The 23,586-nt window shown below is 40.6% G+C and overlaps 1 protein-coding gene and 1 long non-coding RNA gene across 3 annotated transcripts in view; one reads left to right on the top strand and one right to left on the bottom strand.

Annotated features, from left to right (window-relative positions):
- The first annotated feature begins 3,164 nt into the window (after window positions 1-3,164).
- Window positions 3,165-10,132, top strand: LOC119616766. The gene is made up of 3 exons (XR_005232785.1): window positions 3,165-3,389; window positions 8,456-8,624; window positions 9,405-10,132. It is a non-coding gene; the product is annotated as an uncharacterized LOC119616766 (long non-coding RNA).
- Window positions 10,133-16,589: 6,457 nt separating this feature from the next.
- Window positions 16,590-23,586, bottom strand: part of midn (midnolin) — a 27,188-nt gene continuing 20,191 nt past the window's right edge. For both annotated transcript variants that reach the window (XM_017407338.3, XM_017407337.3), the window contains exon 8: window positions 16,590-20,554. In XM_017407338.3, coding sequence (XP_017262827.1) covers window positions 20,292-20,554 — 263 coding nt within the window. In that variant the 3' untranslated portion in view covers window positions 16,590-20,291. The remainder of the gene's footprint in view (window positions 20,555-23,586) is intronic.

Below are 23,586 nucleotides of genomic sequence, written 5' to 3'. Positions count from 1 at the left end.
TGTCATGGTGGAGCAAAAATGAGCTCTCAATTTACTGGTTCATCTATGTTCTAATGCTCATCTATGGTCATGAGGTATGCATAATAACAGAAAACAATAGATTAAGCGGCTAAAATAGGTTTTCTCAGTAGGGTGGCCAAGCCCAGCCTACCAAAAAAACCTTTAGGTTCAAGTCTCGTCTTCTTTTTTCTTCAAGTACAATATTTAGGTTTGTCAGGTTTTGGCAAAACCCCATCCCTTTATTCCAAAACCAGCAACAAAAAACACGTCTGCATAGATTAGATGGACGCAACAACAATTGTACGTTACCCCCTCAGTTTTTATTTTTCATCCACCAGTCATTAAGTCCAAAAACAGCCCTGCAAAATGTCAGAAAGCTGCATGGAGAAACCTCAGAGAGAACCTGATTTCATTGTTCTGCTCTTTGATTATACTCAGGTCAAGTGGAAAGTCTGTCTTCATCTACTGAAAATAACCTTTTCTCTTGGAAAATTGGCATGCACTGTATTTTCTTCTTCTTTTTTTTTTTTTTGTAATTACCGTGAACGCAAGACAAATAATGGCAGATGAATGAGAATATTGTTACCACTTGACATTAAGTTTGATATTCTCATTTTCCCCTCCCATTTCCCCACGTTTTAGATAAGGTTGGAAAAAAGCAACATGCTTAGAAAAAAGATCATTCGGCGTGTTGGCTCACGTCCTCTCCCCACCTGCCGAAGCACCCGCATGTGTGCAGAGCTGCTCAGTCTAAGGCACATTTTTTGTTTTGTTTTGTTTTGATGATAGACAGTGACAGAGTTTAGCACAGCTTCACGGTTCCTGCCTGTCTTCCGGCTTCAGCGTCTGGTGAGTGTTTGATGTCATCCAGGCTCACCGCTGGCCCCGTCTCTGACTGTTGGCCCATGACACCAAACTCAGAGCTGAAATCTGAAGGGGAGGACAGAAGGAAGCACACGTCCAAGACAGTCGACGCAGAAAGAAAAACAACAGACAGTCTCCATTAAGTCAGTGCTTATACACTGTGACACAGGTCAAGGATTCTGTGTGATCATGTGTGATTTGTTAATGCTCAGAGTATATGATAGCTCTCACCGCACCAAGTTTTAGCTTAATATCTGTAATAATCACTGAGTTATAGCCATTTTCTGCTTTCTACGGTTGATTATCTGTGGCAATCATCTTAAATTAGGTTGACTCCAAAACCTAATGACTTAGAAATGTACATACAATGATTACTTTCTGAGAGTTTCAGTCAAATTTGCCTAGTTGTTCGTGAGCTATTTTGCTTAACAGACAGACAAGTGAACATCATTATTACTGCCCACTTTCATGATGGTGGGCAATAATGAGCGAGTGAGTGATAAAAATTTATCTCTGCACACTTTGAGAGCAGATATTACCTGTTTCTATACAGTTTGTGTTGATCATGGCCTTGCCTATTATTGAAGGCTCACCTTTTGGTTGAATCGCAGGTTTTGTTGGAGAAAATTAGTCAGCAGCAGGGATATACATATGCCTCTTTCACAAAACATTTTTGCAACATGCTTGTAAAGATGAGTCCTTCTTTAAGCTGCCTCTTGATGCTCATAAATCACAGACGAAGCCCGTCGCATCATATGAGGATGTGCGCTTTCATAAATGAAGCCAGCATGGCATAACTAAAGGAAGAGTGGAGTGGAACTCAGCAGCTCTGACATGTAGCTATACATATAAAATGTGTTTTGTTTACGTTTCCCATTCTGAATCCATCAAGTAGCTGGTTGAACAGACCATGTATTGATGATACGCGCCTCTTCAAGCCATGATGACAGCTCACGATTTAATAAATCCACTGTTACAGCTCTGACACTACCTGGCTTGGTGGCTCCGAGGAGTAACAGCAGCAGGTTGACTTTTAATCCCTTTTGCCGCCTCAGTCTTGTCATAATCCTATTTCATTATCCTATTTAGTTTTACAAGAGCAGCTCATTTGATAGATATTTTGAATAATATCTTTTTCTTTTTTACATCGAAAACTAATGTCTTAATATACTTTATGAATGCAGTAATGCAGAACAGCAACACAAAAACACATTTTCACCATCCATGTTGTTACACTGTGCAGATACTAGATGAACAAATATAGTTTTAATGATGGTAAATCCATTTCAAATTGCCATTGTTTAAATGATTAAATTCCCTTAATAATTGCCATTATTGAGGGAAATATGCTATAGTAATTTTATAAGACGTATAACAAATAACCTTTCCCAAGGACAAATGATTTTATTTTCTTTCAAGTGAATAACAAGAAATTAGTAAGAAATGATGTTTTAATGCTTGCCAGCGGGTTGAGAATGTACCTAAGCTGATATTGGACAGAGACCGGAGAATTTATTCATTAGGTTCTTAATTAGCTGCACACATCTGAGTTGCCTGTAGCAGTAACCTTTATTAGTGTGTCACTGCTCTTGCTCAACATGTCTTACATTGTGGTTCTAGTGAGCTGTTGTCACAAATTTGACAAAGCTGTAAACTATTCCTTTAAATGAACATTGTAGTCTTCCTGGCAGAACATGTGATCAACAGACTGGTCGACAACACAAAATGAAGAAGTTTCACAAATAAGAACTGGAAAATGACAATGATGGCTTTTAATAGTTGTGACATGTAAGTTGGTGAAAGAGGATGGTTAGTGGAAATTCTTTGCAGAATATCATGCAATCGGGTTGCAAAATGTCACCTAAAGGACCGAAGTTTGAGCCCATCCAATTCAACAATGTAATTGATAATGGGAAAAATTTTGTTATGGGAGACACGTAGCTGTGTTGTGCTGTCTACATGGTTACAATAGTCACTAAACACTACTGAACATTTAAATTTTCTGAGAATGGCATCAGGAAGTAGGAAAACCCACAATCTTGCACGATCTTATACTGTTCATAATCCACCCAAGACCTCAAAAATTTTTATGGATGAAATTAGAAACTGACTATGTATTATTCCTGTTAGTGATGTGTTTGCTGAAATAAATTTCTCCTGTAGTAAGACACAAATACAATACAAACTGAAACATTCAAATTGCTAAATAAATACACTGTCAGCCTACATATTTTTGTCCGTAGTGCATCAAGTTTCCATCTGGGTGTTTCTAAACAGTTATGTGAAGAGGGTTTGGCTGAAGGTCGTGGTGAGTCACAGAGCAGAGCGGGCTCTTGTTTCCACCCAGGAGAGTCGCGGAGTGTTTCATGCTTCTTTGCTGGGGCAGGAAGTGGAGGGGTAAACAAAAGGGAATCCCATGCTATGACGAAGAAACTCCACAGTGCTGCACTTCACTAACCCAGCAGGGACTCTTGTGGCTAGACCTTCTGTCTTTTACTCTCACACACACGTGCATCGCTGCTCTCGTAAGTGCGCATATCCATGCACACGTCTTCCTCATATCCTCGGTATTCGGGATCAAGGCTTTCAGCGCAAGGTCTAGAGGAGATACAAAGTGAAATCCCATTTGCTCTATAAAGATTGTTGCTTTGTTCCAGGCAGTAATTTCAGCAGATATGCACTTTTCAAGCTTTGTTTTAGAATGCACAGCATGAAGCGTTGTAATTTAGTTGTGTGTTTCTCAGGACGACTGGTGCCGCTTTGACAAAGAACATTACGGGGCCTGGGAATAAATGAGCTGCAGCGGAAAACAGAGTGATATGCTTTGAATATGATCACCATCATGATGCAATAACGTGCAACGTGCCCTTTCTAAATTTTCTGGGGAATTAGCCTAGTTTGTGAAATGTCATAGCCATTGCTCACCTTGGCGTAGCGCTTTTTCCCCTGTTAGCGAGTGACCTTATTTTTCTTATCTGTGGCAGCCATGCAAGACCTCTGCTCATCTGTTTATGTGTCAGTTGGTTGTGGTGCACCGTAATACTGTATATTTGAGTCTGGGTTTCTGCTTTTGCTCTCTTTTTTCCACGCTGACGTTTGTATGTTGAAGCACTGAATTGAATATGTGGCCGTTGCACTGTTTTGACAACAGTGTAATTCCATGATCTACCTAATGGGAAAGTGATCGAGCCTCCTGAATATTTGATGCAAATGTAATAGGTATGTCATAAACGGTTTGCAGCACCCAGTTTATTCAGTCAGAGTGGTCATTGATTTAACCTGCAAATTTATGGTTAGCACCTGCCTGTCCCTCACTTGTCCAGTCACTATATGTTACGCTCATAAATCTAACATCCAAATCACAATCACCCCACCACCCCAGTTTATATTCCGAAGGGTTTTACTATCTCGTTTGAATTATTTACTTGTGGATTTGATGGAAAGACTTGGGAGCAGCTATTGATTTGAAAGATTTAGAACCTGTTGGCTAAGCTAAATGCCAGAATAAAATAGTGGAAGATCAGTGAGGTCGGTTATCTTGTGTCCTCATAAAGTATGGCAAATAAATCAGCAAAAAAGAGCAAATGCAAAATTTGCTTTTGTAAAATAGAGAAATACAGACTTTTTTGTTGCAAAACATCACTGGGGCTATGACAGACCTGTTCCAACAGGTTCTGCACTAGGTGTTGTGTGGTTAATCTTGGGCAGCAGCGCAAAGCAAAAGACCACCAACCCAAATACAGGCTCAGACAGCCACACTTCTGTGATGATGATGATGATCCAAAGAATCATGCATCTGGGTCAATACGCTTCACTGCCAAAGCTTCACAGAGGGTTGGGAGGAGGACAGGACAGAGCACCGGGATCAATACATAATATCTTACAAATTGAATTTGACCTGGATCGACCCAGGGGGCGTGTGTGACCGGCTGAGACCTGTAGACGGGAGCACGGTAAATCCTACTGATCGGTACAGAAAGGCAGACAGGAAGGGGTGGAAGGAGGGTGGGGCGTCCTCTCTCAAGGGTGTCTGTTCAGTGGAAGGAGGCGTGAAGAGTTGGGGTGATGGAGAACGGTGAATATGGAGAAGGAGAGGTGATGTAGTGAGGGAGAAAAGACTGAGGTGGTATTGGTTTATTACTTCTAGTCAGGGGGTTGCTCACTTCTCTGAGCATTATCTTCAAAAGGCTTCACCCCCAATCTATCTCTATAATAGTAGGCTTGTTTGGACACAGTCAATTTTCAGCTCTGATCTGTGTTCTTCAATTGCCTCTGAATCTGTGCTTTCATGCACATAGCTTTTGTTTGCACAAAATAATAAAAATGATGTTTTAAACTAAGTTTAAAGCAAAAGATTCCGGGAAATAAAACATACTTGCTATCTGGAGAGAGTGAAATTAGATCACATTATTGTGTGTAGTGTAAAGAAAATTAACTATGTTTTGTTAAGACAGTGCTTGTGCTAAGCTAACTTGTTTTGGCACATCGTGTATACATGCTAATACAGTTAGCTTGTGCTAAATTGTTGATCTCCTAGCGCATAAGATTTAAAGTTCTATTTTAAAGCAATCTTTGAAATAGAGTTTGTTTGTCCTCCTATAAGGCATTTCTGCTAAGCTACACTAATTAGCTTCTTTTTTCAGCTGCAGCAATTTTGTAACTCTGACAGTGCCATAAAGCAGTAGCCCTTTTGTCTTTAAAACTACTAATGTTACAACTTGAACTAGATAAAATAATCTTGCAACTTTATTCAATGTATCAAATATCTTACAACAGCATGCATTATTGTGAGCATGCAGTATATTTAAGACTTGGATAGAACACGTATTGACCATACAGATACAAAATACATATTACCTTCCTCTTACATGCATTTTATTATTACACAAAAGTGCAATGCCTATTGTCATTCATCAAGTTAGTAAAGGGTAATTTGCATTTTTTGGTCAACCTACAAGGATTTGATTTTCTAGTTTTCTGGAAGACTGATAAAAAAATAATTGTAGCATAGGGGAGCCACTGGCCACCAAAAAGTCATTAGGGTTTATCTTTTAATCTCATTCAAATCTTGATAACTGATGTTTACGCTTTGGCAACAAATACTTGGTTAGCTTTAAACATAAATGATAGTTGGTTAAATTCCAATGAAACCTGCCTGCTCTACTTTCAGTTTTGTATGACGGATGTGTTCAGAGAGAAACCAAAGGCAAAGTGAGAACCGTAAAAGATAATTCACCTCCATGATGTCTGCAGCGTCACACACATTGTCTGACTTTTCACAATAAAAAGCCGGGGTCAAAGTGAAAAACAATCTGTGCAACGGAAAAGCTCTCAGTCAATTCTAACCCATCGGGCCTTTTGGTATGCCCCCGGCTCCAGTGACACGGGGTTGATATGTGGGTGTCGTTTACATGGGAGGCTCAACATACGGCCGGCTTACTGAGGTTCAGGGCACATTTATTTCAGTCTGTCTAATTGACATGTTGGGATCGATGGGGAACAGAAAGCCTCTCTGCAATGTCTGCCAATACAGAGCCTGTCCCCTGGGCCCCCGCACGCCGGGGCCCACCACCCTATCAGTCAAAACTATAGCACTAAACTAAAAGACACCACCCCCACCTCTCTGCATCACTTAAATGAACACGCAGATGGAAATACAAATGCAGACGGGGGAACAGAAACCGACCACCAAAGACACACATACGTTCACAGACAAACACACAAAATCCCTATTGATCATGGTCCCCCTGTTGCACCAGAGGTCCTCCTACTGTTCTGGAAAAAAGAGGGAGGGAGGGCAGCGTAGCAGGAGGGTCCTGGATCATCTACTGATCCCACCATGGACAATTGGATCACACTCAGTGGTATCTACTGGAAGGCTGGTGATGTGTTACTTGTGTGCCTGTCGTTACTCGACGACCCTGGAAAACAACATCATTAATCACTAATTGCAGCTAAGATAAAATGAACCTTTCTTTATCAAAAATGATCAGTAATAGATGAGATCGTAACAAAAGATTGCACAAATGGATTGTGTCTGAGAGGGACTGTCCTGTATTTTACATTTATCGATAAACGCTAAAACAACACAAAAAAACTGACTTTCGACTATTGGTGACCTAAAATAATTTAAACAATACTATTGTTTCGAAACTCAGCTGTGAGCTTCAAACAGCAGATGACAGATATATGAATAGCTTCACCATACTGAATCTTAGCCACAGAAAGGCATTGAATAAAAATCTGGTATCCCCCTTACATGTGTGTGCCTGCATGTTTTTGTGGGGTGTGTACTGGACTAACTATTTCTATAGAGCCGAAAACCCACAAGACTCCAGCACCTGTCTCTCGCCTTTCAGAGGACTGTAGTTAAAAGGCGGTGGGGGAAAAGGGGGTCAGATCATTATTGGTCTAAAAGGCAGGTGTTAGTCACTAGGTGTGTTTTTGTGTGGGTGTGGGAGTTTGAAACTGGAGTCCGGTCTCCCATCATATGAACCACATCAAATCAACATGGGTGGTGGTGGGTTTTGGCTTCTACCCCTATTTGCATTTACACACGCCTCCTCTTAAGCCTCCCTATCTTGATGCACGTGTTCCATTGTCTATAGCTACCCCCAACAACATGCACAGACACACCATTGTAGGCTCTTCCCTTGTCCAAAAGAGGTTTGTCCTCTAGGGATTTAACCTTGAGGGTCAAGTGAAATCAAATCCCCACCTTTTCTTTAAACTTTTGCAGAAGTATTAAGCAGCAACAGCTAATTATAGAGGATAAAGGCTACAGCACACTTCTGAAGACAGACATGGATACATTTGTATAGAGTTTAATAACATGAAAATGGACAATAAAGCTAATCAAAGGTCGACTTAGTTCTTTGCTTTTTTATCTTTTAGGTTTACATGTGATTAGCAATGGCAGTAGAGGTTGAAACTACTACTCAGCTACTACCACACCAAATTTTAGGTTATGATCTGTAAAATTGACTGAGTTATGGCATGGTCGTTTTGTACTTAAATTGGCTCCCTAATCCATTTTATAACCCCTGTATGTCCTCTGTCTTCTTCAGTTTCCATCTTCAACATGTCTTCAGTTTGTATAATTAGGTAATTTGTGACACAATATAGTTCTGTAAAAAATAATTAACAGCTTCTGCATTTTCTCCATCATTTTGAGAAAATCTCATGCCTGCCAGCTTGTGTTTTAAAAAGGGGAACACTGTTTGGTGATCAGTACATGTAAAGTTCTGTCAGCAATAAGCTTGGCAAGGATTGAAAGAAATGATGTACAACTTGAGGTTGTGCAAGCAAAATAAAAAAAAAGACTGCACTTAATTCACACACCACAAATTTGTAAATGTGTTATAAAACCGTGCTGCGACCATGCTGTTAATTTGGCACTTGTACATTCATCGATCACACTTTTCATAAAGTGCTTTTTCTCATAGTTATCATACAATCAGTGCTTCTTTTAAATTGTTGTTTCTGAACAGTGAACATATGGGGATTTTCCAGCACGGTTCTCTCGAAGTGGTTCAAAATGGTGCAAAACATTTATGCGTGCCTTTCATGTTTTTTTTTCTTTTTCTTAAAGCACTCAAAAGTTCCCTGAGCCACTCTGCTCTGCATCTGCCCTGTGCGGCTGCTGCCTTTCAGTCGTAGTGTACTAGAAATGACGTCAAGACAACGAGAAATGCGAGTCTCCCTCGTCTGCCTCGGGTTTCAGTTTGTTGCCATGGCAGCAGCAGCCACTTCCTGCCAGAGTGAGTTTTCCTGTGTTCATTCAGTTTTGTGTGCACGCTCCAGAGGAGTTACGGAGCGCAGTGTTTACATTACCATATATGGGGTTTTATGAACAATGGGTGCAGGGCTTCCCCCAAAGTAAAATAAACACCATTAACGATATCTACATACACACACAGACACACACAAAACACATGTGCATGCTCAAGCCCATGCCAACACACACTTATAGCCCTGTGCATGCTCCTTATCAGCCATTTAAAACTGCTCCCATTTGCACATAATTGTCTCCATCTACAGTTAAATGGAATGTGAATGTGTGCAACACTTAATGTTAAATTGTAAGGGACAAATACTAGAAGCATGAAGCAGTTTAGGCAAAGGTGGAGTTAGGTATTTGATTTAATCTTAATTATGCAAAGGTTTTTGTAACCTGTGCTAAGCATTTTGATAGAGATCACTATTTTTCTGGATCTAGCAAGGCAATGTTGTGCAAGTAACCATATTTGGAGCCTTTCCCATTCACCATTTTTTTCCAGCTGCATGTTTCTTGCTTGATGAGGTTTTATATTCACCTTTTTTCAGTGGAAACTATGTTGAACCCACGCATACAACCGGTGTTTCCTCATTACGTGCTCTGCAAGGCAAAAAAAAAAAAAAAATAGAAGAGAAAAAGACACATAAGGAGGGGTAGTTGTCAGAAATGGTTTATGTTTAAGAAAAATCAGGACCTTCACTCCCTGAGAGGGATCTCTGCCCTTTTAGTAGATTGCTAACGCTGCTTTCTCTCCCACATACAGATGCACCCGTGGCTGATTAGCAGGATCTCTGCCTTTTCCTGGTGTCTCATAAGAAGTGGAAGGCCAGATCAGGCTCATCTCTCTCTTGTTTGGCTTCCAGCCGCAGAAGGACCATCTCATTGACATTCAGTGCACAAGACTCCGTGCACTCTGTCTGTATTCATGACCTCAGCTGTTTCGGCACACTGTAAAGCCATTCCATAACTCACAGCACCGCATTCGCTAATGGGGGCCAAGGGTGGATTGATGGGAAGGGTGGCTGAGTAAGTGGGGCGAGCGATATCGAAGAGGTGAATGTGGATGGCAAAGAGAAAGAAACAAAAAAATGGCCTGCATGCTCCAACAGCAACAAATTCTTGTAGGAGGACACCCAAACTTGTGGCCCGCCCTTTCTGATTGTGTATTAAGGGTGAGGAGATCTCTTGTTTGTGCAAGATGGGTGGTCAGCGTTGAACAGTAACAGTGCACCTTCCATAATTACCTTGAAAATATGTATGTCACCCACAACGTTTAATGCTTTTAAAATAAAATTATTTTATACTGAGAAGGGACAGCGCTATTGCCACCACATCTAATTTTACCTCAATATCTGTAAAACTGACTGAGCTATAGCCTTTTCTGTGTTGAATAATGTTAATTAGCTGTGGCAGCCATCTTGAATTGGGTTGACTCCAAAATTTAATCAGTTGTGGAGTTCTGATTAATTGTTCTGAGAGTGTCAATAAAATCCATCCATTGGTTCATGAGATATTTTGCTAACACTACCAACAAATGATCACAATAATTCAGTCTGAGCCCAGACCTATTTAGGCAACAAAACTGATCAGAAATGCGGCATTTTGAGCAGAGCTGTTACACTTCCTCAGCCCTGGGTTACGTTTTCCACCATGCCAGTCAGCACAGTATAATCACAGAGGTAGGGTTAATATCATACTGTCAGAGGTTTTACTGCAAGTGGAAACAGTGTGCAATTATCTGCTGTCATGTGCTGAACAAAAGGTGTAAAAGGTAAGAAAATGTGCTATTGTCTCTTAGGATTTAGGTCAGTTTCTACTACGCAGGTTGGTAATAAGGCAGCTCAGTTATTCAGAATTGTGTGTGTTTATGCAATAGAAAATTATACCAATGCAAAAAAAAAAAAAAAAAAGAGCAAGAAAACTATAGGTGCTCAGCCAACTTCACCCCCACAGCTGCTAAAGGTCACCAGAGCAACTGCTGAAAATGTACCTGATCTTCTCAGAGGAAAGCGAGGTGGAGGACACCTACTATAAGAGCGTTTGACATATGACAGCTGCCAGAAACCACCCAAGTACTGATCCTGTAACTGCAGACTTCAAGGTGAAAAGAAAAAAAAAACTTCTGCTCTAATGCCCAACACAGCTTTTTTTTAAAAAACAAAAAAAACAATTTCTGCTGAAAACAGAAAGTAACAGTCAGCAGCTGAATATTCAGAGGCTGAAGATCATTCGACATAATCGAACCTGACTGGCTTTCGTCCATGAGCTCATTGTTGTTAGCAACCGAACTGAAGAGAATAAATTTAGCACTGTGAAGCTAAAAGTACACGATGTATTAGCTTTCTATACACACATAGAAAGGTCAGAACTGTTTCTTCTGTTTCCAGCTGCAGAAACGTTGCCCACATATCTCTGATTCATTCACTGATTCATATTTGTCTGATGTGCTGCAAATTGATGGCTGTCTCCCAGCAGTTAGCGCCACAGCTGACCAATCAGTTCAGAGCAGAGCTGAGAATGATGAAGTCCTGTTATTGGCAATCATGACTGGACCTATGTAATGATAATAAAAATATACTGACACGCTAAACAAGAGTGAGGACAGTATTAGAAGCCATATGACTAATAGGCATCTGACAGAACTGTTTGCACTGTTCCTTTTCAGTGCATCAATTGGCTGCAAGTAAGTCAATTCCACTAATTCTCACAAGTATGCTCATAGTCTTAAAATAAATTACAGTGCATTTGATGAGAGAAAATCCTCTCTGCACACCGGGAAGTGGTTTTGTTGCTAAGCAGCTTGATCTTTTATGTTACAGAACAGTTATGTTTGTCCTAATGCTGTGCACCTCCGCAGAAATGATTTACGCTCCTTTTCCCTCCCAAAAACAGTGTTGTTTGATTAGTCAGTGCCCTTTTCCTGGGTGGGTGTACACATCCTGTTTATCCAGTCTCCGGGGTTTATTTTAACCATGACCTCTGCGCTATTCCTCCCTCCGGGGTCGCAAAGTTTGAATCTGAGGTCAGCTCTGTGCTGATGAGGATAGACAGCTGTACACCTCTGAGTGTGGATCGTGCTCGTATGTGTGTTGTCCTGCGGAGGCTCAGAGGGCGTGTTGAAGGTTTCGCGGAGGGGTTTGTGTGCATGTCCGAGAGAGATATCAAAGGTTCCCTTCACAGCCTCACAGCTGCATAAATACCCATCAGGTAACGTTTCAAACAGAAAATCATTCTTCTCTCGTAGCCGTGCTGGGAACAAACAAAAATAGACAAAAGACAACAAGGTCCCCGCTGGCCGTGCTAACAGCCCCGAGGTCTTACAGAGGAGGAGATGTGAGGACAAGCTCTGATGTGGACGCTCTGACCGGAAGAAAATGCATCTTCAGTGGGTTTGCTCCATTACTCTGGCGTGCAGATGGGGCTTTCATCAGAGCTAAGAGGTTGTTTGTTTTTCCTTATGTAAAAATGATGAAAGCGTGCACTTAAACAGGAGAGTAAAATGCTTGACACAATGTAGAAATAGGGGGAAAGTATCCAAGGAAAGTTATGACTGAAATTCTATTAAGAAATTGGTGAATTCTACAAGAGTAAAAACAAAGTCTTAATGACACGTGGTATGTTTCAAGCAGATTGATGGGAGACATTATGAGTCTAAAGTGTGTGTTGCTGGAAGTTGGATAACTACAGACAAGCTCGATATTGGCATGTGACACCATTTAACCTTTTTGCAAATAGCAGTGACACAAGCAGAAAATATTACCAACAGTCTGCAGTTTTCCAAGGAGTGGACATCACATCAAGTTGATCTCTGTTGGCAGCTGAAGTCCAAAAAAGTGCAAATTGGGAAAAAAAAGAGGTTTGTTAGGAATGGTTACCAGGAAAAAGTCTGTTTTAATCTAAAGAACAAACATGTCATGGCACACCACTGCTTTTTTAAAATTTGCATCTGAACAAATCAAAAAAACTTCTAAAACAGTGTTCTATTCTTCATAATGCATAGTGCCACAATTTGGGCAAACCAGACAAAACGCATGACTGCAAACCCTTCGATCAAACTTTTAAGCATGGTGGAGGAAGACTAATGACCTGGGCTGGCTTTGCAGCTGCACAATCCGAGCACCTGCTTTTATTCTTTAGCTCCCTATGTTCTATTTTTATTCTTTAGCTTGCCTTTTGCTACTTTTAGCATTTAGCTAGCGCTTTGCTTCTTTCAGCTTTGAGCTAGTGTTTTGCTTCTAGTAGCTTTAAGAACTCAGTTTCAGCTTCTTCAGGAGTCATTCAGCATTCACACCGTAATTTCACAGAAAACTAAGTTTACATGGTTTTGTTCTGATGGCCTGATAAATCATAGTTACATGTTTTCCTGTCACCTTCTGTTTTTTGCATTCAGTTTTAGCAGCAGTTTATTCATACTCGCCCCTCCCAAAAGGACCAGCATTCTCTGTTCAAGTGAAAGTAATGCTAGCCCCATGAAGGACTAAATATATATATATATATATATATATATATATATATATATATATATATATATATATATATATATATATATATATATATATGTTAGTCATCTTGATTTGGATGTGCAATAGAAGGAAAGATTAAACTACAAAATAAAAATCTGAAGCAGAGTTTTCTGTTAAACTAAATGATTTTCATTGGTTTGGACTTTGAAGTATGTACGCTTGCAAAACCTTTGCATGCACAAAGGCTAACATAACAATGAACAGCATCATGCCAACTTTAAATACACTGTTGGCATATGCACTCAGTCCATGCATGCACATGCACCTTCATTTATAAATAGCACGAAACTTCAGGGTATGCGATACCAGCTTTCCTGCATCGTGACGCCCTGGAATATTTTCCGTTATGTTTGTGTTTATGTGCGTGTCTGTCTCTGTGCTTTAAGTGAGGGCAGGATACAGCTGAAGATGTCTTATCTTAGATCATAGAACAACGTGTGAAACCCCACTGCTGTGGAACTCCTTGCGATCCCGAAGCCGCAGGGTTTCAGTTTGCGGTGGCAGCTGAGCTCTTCTCTGTCTCTAAAGGCAGTTAACATCCACAGACAGCAAACCTTGCAGAAAGCTGCGGAGGCTGAGAGCTGACTGTCAGAGGCAGTCAGAAATAGGCTGCGACTTCTCAGAAGAGGCTCTTAGTAGTTGCAGTATGACTGGAAGCCGTGAGAATTCAGCAGCCCGCTGTTGCTACTTTTTTCTCAAGTTGGAGCCAGTAAAAGTGTAAAACAGTAAACACCGAAAAGTCAGAAAGAAGAGAGTCATCATGAGGAGTCTGTTAGCTGCACCTGTAATTGTAACTGTAAATGTGTGTCAACATTCTCGAATGTGGTTTGCTGTGTTCGAGTCTCACCGAACTGACGTACGTGGAGGGGGGGGGTGAAGCACTCTTCAAAGCAACACGCTGCCATAATTAAACTTTGGTTCTTTCTATTTTCAGCACTGTTTTTGTTTTAGACTTCACATATCAATTGCAAAAAAACAAGCAAAAAAAAACCCAAAACACATTCCTGACTAACTTCTCTTCTTCTCTTCATAGGAACAAGAATTGCCAATATGCTCAAAGACTAGAAACAAAACGGATAAATGAGCCACAGGTTTTGCAAAAGGTTACATATTGCCTGTAATTACTTTGCAGTCAGATTCAGTAGTGTCATGAGAGAGACAAATCTATCTGAAAATGGTCTCCAGGCGAGCCTAAAGTAGTCCGATACAATACTCAGACAGGCCGTGGCATAAATATAATCATTGATTGGGCAAAGAAAACCATCCCCTCATCCTTTCTCAGTCACCAGGCTTGTAATGTGCACAAATTTTTACACAAGGAGCATAGATTTGTCGCGGCCACAGCCTCTGAGCTTTCCACGACTTGGGCGCTATCTCCAGTCTTCTGCGGGACAAAGATCACAAGATTACTGCATCCTCACAGATCCGTCTACATCTGACACCACTCCTATATCATATCCATAGTCCTCTGCTTTGTGTAACACATCAACCTCTTAAGGTTAGACATTTTGTTCACTTTTAATTTTTTGGACACTTTCTGCTGACTTTTCTCATCAACAAAGTGTTTCAGCTCAGTATATTTTTCCTTACTGTTCGAGTAAACTACTCTGACTACTCGTTGTGGTGAAATTCCCCCAGAGATAAGCAGTTTCTGAAGTACTCAATCCGTCACATGCACCATGCCATAGCTATGCATTTGGGCTCCTGAAATGCGTCAGTATAATGTCATATTGTGCACTGCTGCAACATGCTTGGCTGGAGGGATAAATGCATGCATGTTGAAGTTTCAGCTCGCCACGCTGACGCTGTGAATAACTCGTTGAATTTGGTTTATTAATTGGGTTTGTTAACCGTCAACACGTATGCAGGGTAACACACGATTTATTTATTTCCTTTTTTTTCGTAATGGTCGGTGAGTGGGGGATTTTTTTTTTTCTATTAGAAGAATTACATGTATAGATAGATGAGTAATAGATTTCATGTCTGAAAATATTTTAGCCGACACTCAAACCTGTATTCCTGTACAGATAAGTGTTCAGATTAAACAATAAAATTGTTTTATTTTTTTCTTTTTTGCATTGTAACGCGTAGTTATTTTGATTCGTGTCTTCAAGCATAAAAACAAAAACAGAAATTTTCATTTTTGACAAAAAATTAAACGTTACATCCCAAATCAGTCTGAATATCAAACTAACAGTTAAATCATTCTTCAAATTTAGATTCCTTTAACAAGCATAAAGATAATAACAGAGTGAACACTAAGCTTACTTTTTCAACATTTTTTATCTAATATCCCTCAGTTAATGACCCATATCTGATATTCGTCTCTGAAAAGATAGTGTTTTAACAAACTTAGTGTAGTTAACCTAAAAAAGACCAGGAACGAGAAAAGACTTACAAATATATCTTTAGTATAAGGTTAAAGGGATAGTCTGATCATTTTGAAAGTGATGTTCTGCTAAGTAGTCATCGATATTTAGTACCTTATCAGTTGTGACACCAGTCACAGAGGATGAAGCAAAGGTCAGAAGTAAAAAAAAACAGCCCTTGATCAAACACAGTAATGAACCTCTACACTTTTGCCTGTTCTGTTTAGTTTCTCCACCGAACAGCGCCTGAGTTACGATGCAAATGTGTATAACAAACTAAACAAATGGTGTCAGGCATATAAGCTAATGTAGCAGGGTTTTTTTCTCTAGTTGTTTTATACATCTGAACAACTGTTTCTAAAAAGAATGTGCCCCACAGTCCAGCCTAGCCCTTTTCTCCAGACTCCATCTAAATGATATCATGGCTGATGACTGTTTATACCTATTTGACACAACATCACTGCAAAAATGACCACACTAGCCCTTTAAGTCCCCCCCTCCCCATACACACACACACTATTAGGTTCACTACGACTTAAAACACAGAGCAGGAGCTGCCATCCTGCAAAGGTGCAGCTTCTCACAGCATAAATGTCATGTTCCTGCCACTCTGTCTGAGCCCTGCTTTAAGACACATTTTTTTCTTCTGTTTTTTTTTTTTTCCTGCTGCTTTACTTTGAAGTTTTTCACCCAGTGCTCCAAGTTCTGGTCTCAGCCTCCCTGGATCAAAAATTGAGGTGCCAGAAGTGCCGCCTCAAAGGACATTTTGCTCTCAGTACATGTGTCTTGAGGGCGAACTCTTCCTCCTGTTGCCGTACAGCCTTAAAATGTTTTATCTTGAAAAAAAGCTGCATCATATATGTGAAAAAGTTTTTGGCTCGCTAAAAAAAGCCTTTCAAACTTCCTGTGGAGTGTAGTACTATGTGCGTACACATATTTTTGTGTGACAACAACCCTGATCATGACGTGGATTAGTTGTTATAAGATTTTAAACATAAAATTACTTTAGGAAATAGTGTTTTTTTCATTTTGATAATCAACACACACCGAGACAAATTCATGTACTCATTTTGCTTTTTATTTATTTATTACCTAAAAAAAGAAAAATGTTCTATCACAAGTCACACTGAAATGTATTGCTTAAGAAAAAAAAATATATTCATATATTTTTTCCTTTTTGATTTTTTATTTTTTTCCCCGTTTTTTTTTTTTTTAAAGATTTTTTTTTTTTTTTTTAATTTAATTTTTTGGGAAACGCGCTTTGGTTTCCGTTATATTCCACCGAAAAAACAAACAAACCAAACAAACGAACAAACGAAAAGAAAGAGTTTGCTTTGGGACACGAGCGTAAGCTGCGGCCGTGTCCCTACAACCTCCTCCCCCACTGTCTATATTTTTTTTCTCTCCAAAAACAAAAAAAACAAAAAAACAAAACAAAAACAAAACAACAACAAAAAAAAATGCACAAAGAAATACGTAATTCACAGTTACCATTTTGGTTTCATAAATTAATACAGTCACACATGTGCTACACCGGTCTAGAGCTAGAACATTGTAAATTGTATTCTTGAAACCTGTTATTTTCAATAGTTGGCTACAAGAAAGAACAGGCAACTTAAATGACGTGATCAGAATTTCACCAACATACTGTTATTTATCCTCTCTGTAATGCTTTTGTCATCTTTTTTGTTTTTTGTTTCTTCTTTTTGAGTTTCACACAGAAGTGAGGCACACACAGAGTATAGTTCATACATATACAAAAAAAAATTAAATAAATAAAATTTGGGAGGGGCAGGGGTTCAATTGTCCTTTAATATTGTCGTATCCATAGAAACAGGAAGTGCATGTAGTCTGAAGTCCTCAGAGGACCTTTCTTACTCTGTTTCTTTCCATCTAAGTACTGTGACTTAAACTTCCTCGGTTACAGGTTTTGCAGCTTTTTTTTGCGGCTTCTTGCTGGGGACATGAGGTTTAAAAAACAGACCAACAAGCATGGCAACACAATGAAGAAGTGGGACAAAGACGATATTTGAGGATCAGCGCGTACTTTTTGATTCACTCAAATCCAGCCTTACCCCGAAAAAGTCCTGACTGTCCTAAAGCTGTGAATACTACAGTCATGTTCATCGTCCGACAGAAACAAGGTTAAAATCCGACACTGACACTGCAAGGGCAATTTTTAAGGCACAGAAGCCTTGACATAATAGAGACTTCACCAGCTAAAAGCACTAAACGACAGATGCCCAGTGTCCTCAGTGACAAAAAACGGCGCCGTGATGACAAGTCCAACATCGATATGCACAGAAGTTTCAAAAACAAACAGGAAAAGAACAAAAAAAAATAAAAAATAAAAGAGAAACATTCCCATCCCCATTGTCCCCAAGTGTCTCATTTTTTTTTTTTTTTTTTAGTGAAAGGTAAGGCCACTTAAAAAAACAAACAAAAGAAAAAAAATATGAGGTTTACCGCAAAAGGTAATCTCTCACTGCAATCTCTGGGAGTGCAATCGTGGTAGGGTGGTCAATCAGACAGACAGAGAAAAGAGACAGACCAGATGCTTCTCTCGGGTGGGTTTGACAGACAGTTCTTTAAATCCACTGGTCTGTTGGTTCCCTGCAGGGATACGTCCACGTGAGCCTCTGTCGGCTTTCAGGCTGGGAGGAGGAGGGTTGGCTAAACAGTTAATCGGCTGTCAGGGTCCTCTCGAAACACTGGAGGGGAGGGGAGGGGAGGGGGGGTAAAACCAGCGTTCAGGGGGTGACAAAGAGAGTCATTTGCTCTTTGCTCGTCATCGTCGTCTTCATTGTCACACAACAGGAATGTTCAGTGGTGGGCAACAACGCAGGCGTCTACGCTTAACTTCATTTGTTTTTTTTGTTTGTTTGGTTGTTTTGTTGTTGTTTTTTTTGCGTTGTAACACTTTAGCAGGACGCTGTTGTTTTTAAACATTGAAACTTACGTCACAAAAACCCGAACCAACAAAAGCAGCATTGTTTTGTTTTATTCACAAATTCATGCATGTTGTTAACCTTCATTACCAAAGCACCAGTTTCGTTTTTTTGTTTTTTTTTCCTTTCATCAATATAAAAAAAAAAAAGATCATTGTGAGTTCACACTTCTGCATGCAAAAAAGTCACCTTTTCTCTCTTGCTTTTATTTTTTTCTCATTTTAAAATCCCTCATATGTAGCAGCAAAACTGTAAAAAAAAAAAAAAAAATTAAAAAAAGTCCTAACCTGATATGTCAATGGATGTACTGGTGCAGGTACTAGATATTGATGCCAGAAAAATGATGCCACTGCTTCTCCTTCTTCACCATTACAAAATAGTCATCATCATGAGAGCTTGTGGTAAACGGGTACATCAAAAGCGCCTAAAAAAAAGGGGGAACTTCTAATTTTTGCTTTTGTAACCGGTGCTTCAAACTGCAGCAAATCTTCACAATGTTGAGGGGGGAAAAACAAAACCCAGTCATTTGGTAGAAGACAACTGGACGAAACAAGGTGGAATAGTCTAAGTTGATTTAAAAATAACGTCAAACAAACCCTCATAAACATTTGCCAATTTGTTACATTTATGTACACAAACTCCAAACCCCTCAACAGCTCCATTCAGGTCTGCGTGCCATCAGCCAGGCTGGATGACAATCGTCTCTCTGTATCATTTTGTTGTGGCAAGACAAAGTAATTCACAGGTGACCTGACGAATGGTTGAATGGCTGCACATTTTTTTGCTGGCAGTCAAAATGTTGACCGAAGCCACAAAGGGCCGCTGTTTTTAGAAAACAGCAGATAGGAAGAGAAACAAAAATAGAGTTTTTAATATATATTTTAAAGATTTTAAATTCCTCTAAAGCACTTTCTCTTAATATTAATTCATCTTATTAGTCATTCCTATCGATACCCTATGTCACAGAGGTTGATATCAATACTTCAAATTCCTTTTTTTTTTCCCATTTCAGGCCCCACCTCCTCCTCCTTGCACATTTTGACCAGCTGTTTTAAATCAAGATCATGTGCAAATAAACTACTTTGAACTGTTATATGAAAACCTGAATGCTTTGTGAACAATGCTACATATTGTTTTGTTTATAAAATATAATATGCTTAAAAGTGGAAAATAAAAGAAGAAGGAAAAAAAAAAAAAAAAAAACAGTTTAACGACCCTGTAACAGCAAACAAAACTGGACTCCGATTGGTTAGTTTTGAGAATAATAAGAATGCCCATTGGTAAATTCCACAGTCTCTGTTGCTCCTGTCTTGTTCATAAGTCCAGTGTGGATCTCTTCATTTCTGCCCAGAGTGCACTTAAAAAAAATGTAGAGAAAAAAACAAAAAAAAAAAAAAAAAAGAGAGATCAGAAAATAACCACCACCCACCCACTAAATTCTGCTATGCTCAAGTCCAGGTGTGATCTCGTATCTCAACACCATTTAAAAAGAAGAAAAAGTCTTGTACACCATAAAGTCCAGTTGCTGCCTGTCCAAATCCAAGCATCACATCAAAGTTCTTTTGCTATTGTTGCTGCTTTTCACAATGTCAACTGTGAAGGACAGAATGGGATTAAGGTCTGCAGGGAGGCTGGTTTTTTTTCATGTGACAGATAACAGTCACAAGGACAACTTTGATTTCCTCTTTGCAGTTAAATAATACCTCCATGTCAGTACACTCCATCCATAATATATCTCCAAGTAAATCCCAAGAAATGCTCCGCGCATCTCTGAATTCTGATATGGGGATGGGGCGGGGGCGCTCGTGATTCAAGCCATGACAAACTCAGACTTCAAGTCGGCCTTCACGTCGGGCTTCCAAACGGAATCCTCAAAGTCCAGGTCCAGGGAGCCCTCGCTGGACATGCTGCTGTTGCTGTTGCTGCGCCCGGCCTTGCGGTTGGGCAGCCACTGATACGGAGCGCGCTGATCCCGCCTGGCCTTCCTGCGCAGACGCTTCTGTTGCATCAACAGCTGCAGGCGCTCCACCTTACAGCGCGTCGCACGGTTTTCCGTCTGACGAATGCGGTCGCCTGGGAAAAAAACAAAAGAGAGCAGGGAAATTGTCAGACATTTCTCACCGAGACTTAGTTTGATCATTTGCATTTAGACAGAATTACAAGATGTCGATGTGTGTGTGTGCGTGTAGGTGGCAGGCTGTGAATAAAACCCTACAGGTTTAATAATGATGCTGGGACAACCTCAGATTATTTTCCTGACACTTAAACAATAAAAAACACACATAGTCCATGCACACAATTTGACATTTGAATTTGATTGGTAACCTCCCTGACTGAGCTTCATTAGTGCCATTTCAGTGCCACTTCATCTCCTTATCACTGAGTGGGGAGATCCTCTTAGACCAGAATCTCCTTGAGAACCAACAGCAGGGTCAAAAGGATAAAAAGAAGAAAAAAAAAAAAAAAACACACGCACAAAAGAGGTGGCACATTTTCATGGTTGCCTATGATATCTGCAAACACAATTAGACGCGATATGTCTCGGTGACTGGGGGTGCGTCTAAGTGCATTTCTAGCTGTTGATGTGCCTATAGGAGAAAGTCTGGTCTCGAGGGACGGGCCTTGCATTGCACTGTGAATGCTCTCCAACACTGGCCAAGTCAAGCCTAATTCCATTTATACATATATTCCGAGGCTTGGAAGGAAGGGAAAGCAACCGCAATCTATTAGCTAGCTCCATTAGTATCTGTCTGGGAATTAAATAATGGGCTAGAATGTCAATAAACCGAAGCACAGCGGCCATCTCTGCCCCTGCTGCACACCAGAACCTACACAAAGACACTCAAATACACATCCAACTACATCATGCATTCACACACACACACACACACACAAAGAAGAAAAAAAAAACCACATACACAATGTGTACGGTCATGCACGCACAAAGACGCAGCTGCACACAAGCACGTGCTAAAGGGTGCGTGTAAGCACACACATACAGCAACAGCACCGAGAGGCGCAGTAGCTTTTAACGTGGATCGATGGCAAATTAAAAAGACCTATTGATTAAACCTTAGCTCTAGTGCAGCCATCCATCTCGGGCCCAGGACAACGCTATTGGCTTTCAATAGAAAATGCAAGCGAATGGAAATTGTAAGCGATGAGAGAGAGAGACGGGCTAAAATTGGGGTTTTTTTCCCTTCCATTTCTTTTTTCTTTATTATGGCTCTAGCTTCCAACTCTCAGCTCATTGATTGTCTCCCCCCCTTCTCCTCTTACTATTACACCCTTTTCACCCCTCACACACGCAGAGAAAGCCCCTCACATACCCCTCCTGCTTGCAGATCTTGCCCCACGTCTCCCCAGAGACAGCTAGGTAGGGCTGTGCAAAGAAGGGGGAAGAGGGGGCGAGAGGAGGGGTATGGCAATGTGGGTTAAGGAATTCCTCCCCCTGAGGCAGGGGAGGGGAGGGGAGGGGGGATGGAGGAAAAAGGTGGAGGGTAAAGGATCAGCCGTAGGTGTCAGTTTGCAGAATCGATTATGGCCTCCTCCAGCCTTCCCCTCCATCGGAATGAATTCCGGACTCGGTGTGGGCTTCGTTTACCTCTTTCTCTCATTTGCTTATCGAGTCGGCTAGTGCAGGGCCTTTTCTTCAGCTATAAATAAAAATTCAACACAGTCTGGTAGGGCAAACTAGAGTAAACTGCTGTTGAGCAGCCTGAATGCTACTTTTTGAAAGGAGAAAAGAAAAAATGTGAATAGTGTCACGAGGTTAACAGAAATGATTCTTACACTGAAGTCATTCACAAAGAGACTGGAGTTTTTCCCATTTCCTGACAATTCCTTCAGTCCTAATACAACTGTACATGTGCATCGAGATGCGACGTGGACTTTGTGGGAGGGCAGTGTGTCATCACGAGGGAACAAAGGGAATACAGTGGAAAGGGGGTGGCTTTCTTACATTACAGTCATGGCTTCTCTGCTTCAGCGCCATGTGACATTCATATACAACGCCATAAGGTTTTGTTCGTCCTCTGGTCCTCTCTTTCCCCTCCTTATTTTCTCCTCTGAGCAGCCAAAAGAGAAAACGCCCCTTGGCAGTGTTGAAATATGGCCATACACAATGAAATGGCAGAATGCCAAAGTATACCTACAAACAAAAATCTTTTCCTCTGAAACAATTTTCCTTTGTGGTGTCTCTTTACTTCACCGGAGTAGACTCTTAGTCATGGGCTCAGTTTCCAAAGTAGTGCATCTGCTCTCAACTCAGCAAACTACAAGAACAAACACACATACACACACATAAAAAAGGGCAGTTTGGTGGTACAGCAGGAGGTCTTGGCCTTTGGCTTGGCAAGAGTTCTGGGAATGTGCTTGGAGCTACACCAAACTTGTGTGTGTTTATGTGTATGAGAGTGAGTGTAGCCATTCATCAGCGTCACTACCGGAGCCCTGGGCGGCTGGGCCGGACACAGCTGGCCGCAGGGATCTCCAGACTATGTTTATGACAGTAGGGCTATTATTAGAGTTGAATAAAAAGGACAAGCTTTTCACACAACACATGCACACATACATACACAGCCTGGCTGAATAGAATAGGGTTTGACGTTAGCACAATAACCTTGGAGGACCCAGAGAGAGGTGACTAAGAGACATGGGGAATAAATTGTAGGAATACATAGGGAGAACCCACACTTGTACAGAACCTGGCATGACACAGAAAAGACAAATGAGTATGCAACAATGATTCTTTTCTTAGAAACGCACAAGGGATGACAGCAAAAAGAAGATGGGTCAAGGACACATGGAGGCATGAAATGCCAGTCTCCTCTCTTTCCTTTATCTGTTCACTAGTCACACCAAAACTCCCAAAAACTTCTTTCTCCCTAAATACTCCTCTCCAAAGACTTTGAAGCAGGCCTTGTAAAAAAAACCCCCAAAAAACAAAAAACACAGGGTATTGCAGAGAAACCCATAGTAAAAACAAGCAGCGAGAGAAGGAGTGATCTATGAATAATCGATGTGTCAGTCAGTTTTCCTCGTCTACCAGCCCAGCCCAGCAACACAGCAAGGACTGAGATAGGGAGCACACGAGAGAGGAGGGG

Source organism: Kryptolebias marmoratus, linkage group LG24, assembly GCF_001649575.2.
Source record: "Kryptolebias marmoratus isolate JLee-2015 linkage group LG24, ASM164957v2, whole genome shotgun sequence".
Lineage (NCBI taxonomy): Eukaryota > Metazoa > Chordata > Actinopteri > Cyprinodontiformes > Rivulidae > Kryptolebias > Kryptolebias marmoratus.
The sequence above is the reverse complement of the archived record's forward strand: the minus strand, read 5'-3'. Positions and strand labels throughout refer to the sequence as shown.